The following is an 8272-nucleotide window of genomic DNA, read 5'->3' as shown; positions in this document are numbered from 1 at the left end:
ACTATCCAGATGGAAAGGGAGTTAAATGCCCACATAGCCACGTGAAAGGCGCCATCCATACTGAAGGCACCCTTCCGTGGATTTCTTCCTGCTTGACTCACTCGCCGACTCTCGGCCCCCGTGATCGCAGACAAGCACAATGGTGCATGTCAAGCGAGGGTGGCTGGTCGCTGTCCACCGCAAGTGAGAATTGTCTTTGGTTTTAGATACAGCAGGGCCTTGCCTGCCTCATTTCCTTCCCACGCCCAATTCTGGCTTGGTGTGGGGAAACCTCAGAGGCCCACTGAACAAGTCTGTGTAGGCAATCTAATGAGCTCAATTCTTTCTAAGCCCTAACTGCCCATTCCTTTCGCTGGAGCCCAGCTGGTAACAGAAGGCACACAGACGGCTGTTACCATTCTGTACGTCTCAAGTTATCTTGGTTAAGTGTATCTGATTGGGACTAGGACTGTTCCTTCCCTAAGATGAGAGCCACCCTCTTTCTAGGGTGGTTCAGAGAACAGCTCTTGAGTTCCTCAACAGGAAGGGGGCACCCCCAACCCCCAGGTTTTCCTCTGCCTCTTGTGGGGCCAAGATCGAAGGGCAGGGGGCATCGTTGCTATAGCAGCAGTCTACTCAGGCTGCGCCTCAACCAACCAAAGGTCAGTTTCCCATTGGCTTCACCAAAACCTCTACTGAGTGTAGATGTTCAGGGACAAATCTACTAGTCCTCTACGCAATAGTTTTCATTTTGCACTGTCAAAAGTACAGACCACTAAAAATCTGCAGATCACAACCTTCCCACAGAGGCACAAGGAGATACCACTTGGCTCGGTATTATAGCTGCATAGCTGCGTCTGTAGGACGTTTTCTCCCACTTGTTCCACAATACCACCTCGTCCCTTTTGCAGACAAGTGTTGCAGCCCTGGAAGCAGACAAGAACACTGAGCTTTGCTCTTAGGTATCCTTAAGGCTTCCTGTCAGACAGCTTCCCCACTTGAGGCGACATTGACTTTGACTGGTTTCAGTAAAATTGTAGAAATGTGTAGCTATTTCTATTGTATTGCTCAAAGATAAGAAGGGTACACAATACTGTTCTTGCTCTAAGGATGAGGACTGCCCTATAGGTGACAAGTCCCAGCATGTATCTGGGGCTCACAGGCTGAAGGATCAGGCCAAGAGCTTATCTCTAGGGAAACAGTTTAACAAGCTTTCCCTTATCCGCCTATGTTCCTGTTCGATCAATCTCAACACAGTTCTTTTCCCTGCAGTGCCTCACAGATCTCCCTAGATGAAGCAACACTTCAATGTGTTAATGTGTCTACTGTATTGTTTTTTGTTTCCCCAGCACCTCTCAATGTGAGATGGAATGGTTACAAAATGTTACAAGTAGAAAAGTGAAGATTTCTCAAATTAGAAAATTCTCCCATGCCTCTCCACCTTCTTGGTCAAATGACTGTTTTCAGGAACAAGCTCACCAACTCTGGCACCGTTTCCTGGAGTACTCCCTTCTCAGTATTCCTAGTCTCTCTCACTTAGAGGTAGGATGGGGTGAGAAAGTCACAAAGCCTATCAGGTATCCTCCAGAGAGGTAAACTGGTGGGGGGGGGGGGGGGGCTGATTTTCCAAAAGCAGTATCATCACATCATGAGCAAGAATTCAGCTGGAACAGAATGTAGTGACATTTTCCATATCATTATCCCACTGCATTTAGCTTAAAAGCATACGTCCATCCAACAGTTCCCTCTTTATCTGAGATTTCACTTTTTGTGGTTTGTTACCTGTGGTCCAAAACAAAATTGGATGGAAAATTCTAGGGATAAACAGTTCATAGGTTTAATACTGGGCACCATGAGATGGAATCTCAATCATCTCAATCTGCTCCATTATGGGCAAGACCTGATGCATCCCTTTCTCCAGCATATCCACACAGTATATGCTATTTACCACGTAGTATAGGAAAAAACACAGTGTATATAGGGTTTGATACTATCTGCAGTTTCAGATATCCACTCGGGATCTTGGAGTAGATACTCCTTGGATAAAGGGGAGACTACTGTCGATGCATTTCTCTGTCTTGGCTGAACGGTTTTAAGGACACAGCTGGTGAAAGTGTTAGCTGCTCAGTCCTTCGAGCTCTTTGTGACTCTCTGGACTGTAGCCTGCCGGGCTGTCTGTCTGTGGAATTCTCCAGGCAAGAATACTGGAGGAGGTATCCATTCCCTTCTCCAGGGGATCTTCCCAACCCAGGGATTGAACCCGCGTCTCCTGCATTGCAGGCAGATTCTTTACCATCTGAGTCACAAGGGAACCCTTGTTTAACTGAGCAACTAATGATGGCTCAATAAAAAGCATAAGTCTGGAATTCAAAAAGAGGATAAGCAGCAGCAATCTCATAAATAAGAACTCTTATTTCTCACACTACTCCCAGTCCCCATGCTGTGGTTCTTACTTCTTCTGGTGAAACAAATACCAAACCAGGATTTAGTGAAAGAACATGACTTCTCTGGTTGGAAGCCCTTGGTTGGCACCCCAACTCTGTCACTTCCTAGCACTCTAGGGAAGTTAACCCCAACCCCAAACAATGTCTTTCTCCATCTGTAGAACAGTGGTACCACCCACCCACACTTGCAGGGCAGCACCTCGGACTAAATTTATGTCAGGAGCCTACTTTATTGTCTGGCACTTAGAGACAGACTTATGTTGGCATCCCAGTAACATAACCAATAAAAGAACCAAAAGAACTCTATGTGCTAATACTTAAGCTTAAACCATGTTTCATTTTCTTCTCAAAAATTTAACAGCAATTTCTGATAAAAATTCTTGGTTTTGACTGAGTTTACACTGTTTCTACTCTTATTTTTAAGTCAGTGAGTAAAGAACAAAATTACATATAACAAAGGTTCTCCTCTAGCTTTAACAGCATCTGAAATTAATCAGAAAGAATAAACAAAATAAGAACGCCAATTATGAAAGACAAACTATAGGTGTACATTACTTGCTTAGATCTGGGAGCCTAACTGCTCACAAAAGGACTCATAGATATTTTTTTTTATTGTTAAGCTGCAACATACATGGTTTAATACAACAAAAAAAACATTTAATCAAGTGAAAAGTAATAAACTGAACAATAAACAAACACTCAAAACAAAATATTTTCCATTGGAAACATGTTAAGATGAATACGGGGTTTCATTACCATCTTACTGCAATTTTCTTATGTGTTACTAGCCTACATACCCCATGTTTTCTGTAATCATGCAGATGTGAATGGAAGTTTGAATGATTAAATAAATGAAAAGTCCATTTACTGCAGAGAATCATTTCACAAGGCAGCCAAACTGGGTCAGAGAACAAAATTATTCAAGAAATTCTCCACGTATTTAGGTTCATTTTAGAATCCATGAACCTTAAGCTGTTCCTCCTTGACAATGCCAACCTGCAAAATAAAATTTAGCAGAATCACTAACATATAAATTCATTCCTAAGAAAACAGAGCAGTCATTAAAAAGTATCACTGTTAACAGGTCATTGCAACACTATTATTTGTGGCATAAACTGCTAATAAAAATTCAACACACATTTGAATATCATGACAAGCCGCAAAACATCCTCAGTGGACCCAGGAATGATCAGGTCATTCTAATGACAAAATAAACTGGTACTCCTGTCTTCAAAATAAGTACAACTAATGTGCTTCATCCACATGATTTTTTACTAAAGAGGATAAAGTTATAATTCATGTCACCATTAAATACAATGTCAGAAGCAATCTCAAGTCTGTACATAAAGGACCCAATCACTCACCTCCAAGAGAAATTGGCAAATGTTTTTTCTTTGGTCACCTTGAAGCTGAATAACCTCTCCGTATTCCGGATGTTCAATCACAGTACCATTACAGGCAAATTTCTGGAAAAGTAGATTCAACATAACTGAATCAAATAACAATGATATTTTATTTTCACCCTAAGATTACCTAGATGTTAATTAAGAGTATGAACATAGTTTCCTTGGGTCCAATCATTTTCACCCACATTGACAGTCAAGTAAAGGTGTGGACCATAATCCTACTTAGAGGTGTGCTTCAATAACTACATTTTAATCTCTCTTTCCTAACACCTTTACCTTTTTGAAAGCTTTCACAAGTTTCTTTTTGTCATAATCATCCGCAATGCCCTGAACAGTAGTCAGTGTCTTCCTGCCGTTCCGTTGCTGGATTCTTATATGAATGTAATCCTCAGTCCCTGCCGGGAGTAAGTCGTCACCCTTAGTTGCATCAGCAAAGGGGTCTGCAAAGGGAATACAAAAAAATCCAAAGCAGGAAAATATCTTTTAGTTAGTAATTTCCAGATATATGGTTCGCTACAATCTAGACACTCAGCAAAGAAGGTTCTAGTGCCTCTGCTTTTTTTCTGCAGGTGGGGATGGGGAGGGGGGGAGTCATAGCGTAGGTTATTAATGAAACCGCTAAGGTACTCTCACAAAATGAAATTTTAAACAGGTATGCCCACCAATAGCGGAAGATAAAACGCTTACAGGTGGATAATGTTATCGTTGAACATAATCCTGAGATTTTTAAGACCTTAATTTTACAGCCACTATAAAAAATGTGCGTCATCTCGATTACATTCTGATGACAACAGAAAGATTCACAGATACCTCCTAATCGTTTAACAGTAACTCTGCCTGGTAAAAAGATGCATATATCTCAATCAAGAGTACTACACGTAGAGAACTGGACCACTACCCTATAACAGATCAGAGGCCTGATCGGCCGCATCTTCTACTAAATGCCCCCGAGAGCCGCTCACAAAACAGCCCTGACCGCTAATGGACGCCGATACCCCGGCCCGGGCCGGCGTCCCCCTGGCCAGCAGCAGGGCAGGTCTGGGGGCGGCACGGGGTCGCAGAGGTGGCAGGAGGCAGAAACGAGGCGCAGGCCGGCCCGGGAGAGGACAGGGGGCGGCGCAGGGTCCCCGGCCGGAGCTCCGGGGGCCGTCCTCAGGGAGGGGGTCGCCAGGGGCCTAGTCGCCATCTTCCGGGCGCCGAGACAAAGCCCCACTCGGGCTGCGGGGAGGGCGACCGGGGGCCCTGCGAGCCAGGGAGCGGACGAGCGGCCCCGCCGGGGGCGGGCAGCGGCGGCTGGACAGCTGAGAGGCGCGCGGAGGACGCGGCGGGCGGGAGGCGGCGGCGGGGCAACCCGCTCTTACCGAAAGATTGGAGGTTCTGGATAGTGGACATGCGATACTAGTGTGAGGCCGGTGTGGGGGTAAAATTCCTGCGGGGCCCGCCCGGATCACCGTGTCAGGACGCTGCAGTGGCGGAAAAAACGGAAATAAATACGGAGACGCTTGGCCCCGGGGCTGGGATGCGGCTTGAGCGGCGGCGGCGGCGGCGGAAGCCGGGAGGAGGCAGGAAGAGGCGAAGGAGGAGGCGGAGGAAGAGGCGGCGGCAACGGATGCGAAGACGCGAAAGAAGAGGCGGCGCTGCGGCTTCTCCCACAAAATGGCCGATGGAGACTATTTAGCCGCGCCCGCGGCCCCTCCCACGTGACCCCGCCCGCGCCGAGCGCTCTGGGACTTGTAGTTTTCTCGAGGCAAGACAGTCTGGAAAGCCTGGAACGGGTGGGCTTCCGGGACCTCAATTCCCAGCAAGGTGTGCGCCTCCCAGGGCCGGGTGGCTTGGGCAGGGAAGGGTGTAGCGGGCTGCTGATCTGTCTGGCTAGAACCCTCGTAGTCTAGAGGTGTCCTCCCCGCTCTCTCGCACACTCTCCTTGACTCGTCTTTTCTCGCCGTAGGGTGACAGCGCGGAGGGGTCAGTGCTGGCGGGGCCGGGGGAGGGGAGGCGGATCATGTTGCATCAGTCACCCTCGAGGCCTTGGGTAATGTAAGTAAAATCGGGGTACAGGAGCAAAACAAGGCCCCAAGTCCCGGCTTTCGACTCGATGGCCGCCCCTCATCACCTCCCTTCCGTATCTCCCGCCTCGTCCGGTTGGGTCGAGGCGGGGGGCCTCCTACCCAGGATTGTGCTGTCCTCCAAGTGTCTACCACGGTGGTTCTCAGACTCTAGCGTACATCTCCCCGAGGGCTTAAAATACAGATTAATAGACCCCGGAGCTTCAGTTTTTGCGTTTCTAACAACCTGACAGGAGACGCTAATTCTACTGATCTGGAACCTCGCTTCAAAACCACTGCCCAGCTTCACCAAGGGCCTGGCATCCAGTGGGAGTCACGTATATTCCCCAGTTCGACCGAATGCACCAGAAAATCAACCTGCCAGCTTAACACAGAACCTTGAACACGAAGGTTGATTGACAAGAGTCAGACACCAGAACAGTAATATCTTCCTATCAAGCTATAAACAGAAAAACAAACCTGAGACTACGGCAATGGGCTCACCCAGTCAGGTGCTCAATTGTAAAACTTGGCTGGCCTTTTGTAAGCAAAGAGATAGACTGAAGGGTAGGGATTCTTAACTTTGTTTTGTGCCACGGCAGTCTTGTGAAGCCTATGGACCCATTCTCAGAATAATCCTTTTAAGTGCGTGAAATAAAAAATGTTGGATTACAAAGGAAACAATATATTGAAATTAAAACCAATGCATTGATAACATAGTATTGCTCCTTTACTAATGCCTTAATTGAGAAGATTTAGCAGCAGATCTCACAAAGGTTGGAATTTCAAAAAGGTGACAAATATTTTGAGATGTCTGTAAGCATCAGAAGTGTAATATGAAAATATCAGTTACGTCTACTGGTGCAAAATTATAGATCCTTCAGATACTACGTTTATGTTGCCAGCATTCATAGTGTAGCAAAGGCTAACTTTTGTTTATAGAGATTAGTGAAAGTGTAGGTGGAGTCTTCTTTTCCATCCGGTTTTAGGAATCCACCCTCCTCCCCACCCACACACAGTTTTAGCTGTGGATCAACAATCTGCAGACCCCAGTTTAGGAACCTGGATTTAAAAATCTTTTGTGATTAACTATGATAATAGTAAATGGATAATTTACTGTTATAAATAATTTACTATTATAAGAAATAATAGTAAATGGATAATTTATTGAGTACATGCTATTTGCCTGTTGTAAGCTTTATACACAGTATATTAATCTTCATAGCCATTCTATAATATAGTTATTCCTCTGTTTATACTCATGTAGAAATGGAGGCTATTTGCCTGAAGAATCAAATTTGCAACTCTCAGAAATCTGAACTACATTTTGGGGCTTTTAGTCCTGATTTGAATGAATGACACTTTTATTATCCAAACTAAAGTGTAAAGTGTTAGAACTGGTTCAGAAACAAGGAGAAGCAAACATTTGTTGTTCATTTGTTGATTATTCCTGCAGAGGCTTTCTAGTTTTGAACCTTTATCAGTGTGCTTTAAAGTAATTTTTAATACTTATTTGGATGAAATTTCAAAATAAACAAATGCATAACCATTTCTGTTTTCTTTCTTTGTTACTAGACATCTCAAACTGTTTTATATTACATTTTTTCTTAGAAGGAGCCAAGAGTGGTCCAGTCAAGGAAAAAAATAACAGAGAGAAGTTAAAAAAGATCCAGAAATCTTGGGGTTTCGTGATCATTACCTGTGTCAGGAGAGCACATACTTTCTTGAACCTACTGTTTACATCAGAGATCCCCAGGAGCTCAGAAATCAAAGGCAACTATGAATACAGGTCAGATACAATTGGGATGATAGTCTGGAAAACTCTTCTGATTCCAGTCATCATTCTGACTTTATATTTAGACCTGACCCGTCCAATACAGGAACCACTAACCACGTGTGGCTGTTGAACCCTTGCAGTGTAGCTACTGCAAATTGTGATGTGCTCTGACTCTAAAATACACCTTTGGAAAATTTAAATTGTCTCAATTTCACCTGTTTCTTTTTAGAATGTGGCTACTAGAAAATGTAATACTGCATATGGCTCACATACTATTTCTATTGGACAGCACTGGTTCAGAGTGAAAGGATTTGACCTATATGTAAAGTTATAAAAGGAACAAGTTAAAACACTTAAAATCTATTATTTTTATTAATATCTCTAAACAATATCAACCTAGTTTAAGGTGATTATTTCATGCCTTATTTCCAAAGGGAATTTAGATCACTTGCAGAAAACAGTAGTATTGACTAAAGGAATCAGGGAAGATTTTTTTTTTTTAATGTTAGAATAGTTGAGACATGAAAGCCCCCAAAGCTAAAGAGAAACCTCAGATCTGGCTTTTAACTTCCTAATGGTTAAGACAAAGAGAAAATCAGCTAGAAAATCCATACGTCTACA

At 44.2% G+C, this 8272-nt stretch overlaps 1 protein-coding gene and 1 long non-coding RNA gene across 2 annotated transcripts; one reads left to right on the top strand and one right to left on the bottom strand.

Annotated features, from left to right (window-relative positions):
- Positions 1 to 3016: 3016 nt before the first annotated feature.
- On the bottom strand, positions 3017 to 5329 carry EIF1B (eukaryotic translation initiation factor 1B). Its single transcript, XM_043886608.1, has 4 exons — positions 5191 to 5329; positions 4106 to 4269; positions 3788 to 3889; positions 3017 to 3419 (listed from the first exon to the last, which is right to left on the bottom strand). Exons 1-4 carry the CDS (start codon positions 5219 to 5221, stop codon positions 3375 to 3377), a joined length of 342 nt encoding a protein of 113 aa, XP_043742543.1. The 5' UTR covers positions 5222 to 5329; the 3' UTR covers positions 3017 to 3374.
- Positions 5330 to 5584: 255 nt separating this feature from the next.
- On the top strand, positions 5585 to 7417 carry LOC122683071. The gene is made up of 3 exons (XR_006337604.1): positions 5585 to 5635; positions 5778 to 5866; positions 6129 to 7417. It is a non-coding gene; the product is annotated as an uncharacterized LOC122683071 (long non-coding RNA).
- The last annotated feature ends 855 nt before the right edge of the window (positions 7418 to 8272 follow it).

Source organism: Cervus elaphus, chromosome 24 (genome assembly GCF_910594005.1).
Source record: "Cervus elaphus chromosome 24, mCerEla1.1, whole genome shotgun sequence".
In the NCBI taxonomy this organism is placed as follows: Eukaryota; Metazoa; Chordata; class Mammalia; order Artiodactyla; family Cervidae; genus Cervus; species Cervus elaphus.
Note: the sequence above shows the minus strand (reverse complement) of the source record. Positions and strands in the feature narration are given on the sequence as shown.

Coding starts and splice junctions, on each gene's coding strand:
- EIF1B (XM_043886608.1), bottom strand. CDS start 5,221: ATGTCCACTATCCAGAACCTCCAATCTTTCG. Junction 4,270..5,190: donor CCAGAACCTCCAATCTTTCG/GTAAGAGCGGGT, acceptor TTCCCTTTGCAG/ACCCCTTTGCTGATGCAACT. Junction 3,890..4,105: donor TTGTGAAAGCTTTCAAAAAG/GTAAAGGTGTTA, acceptor CTACTTTTCCAG/AAATTTGCCTGTAATGGTAC.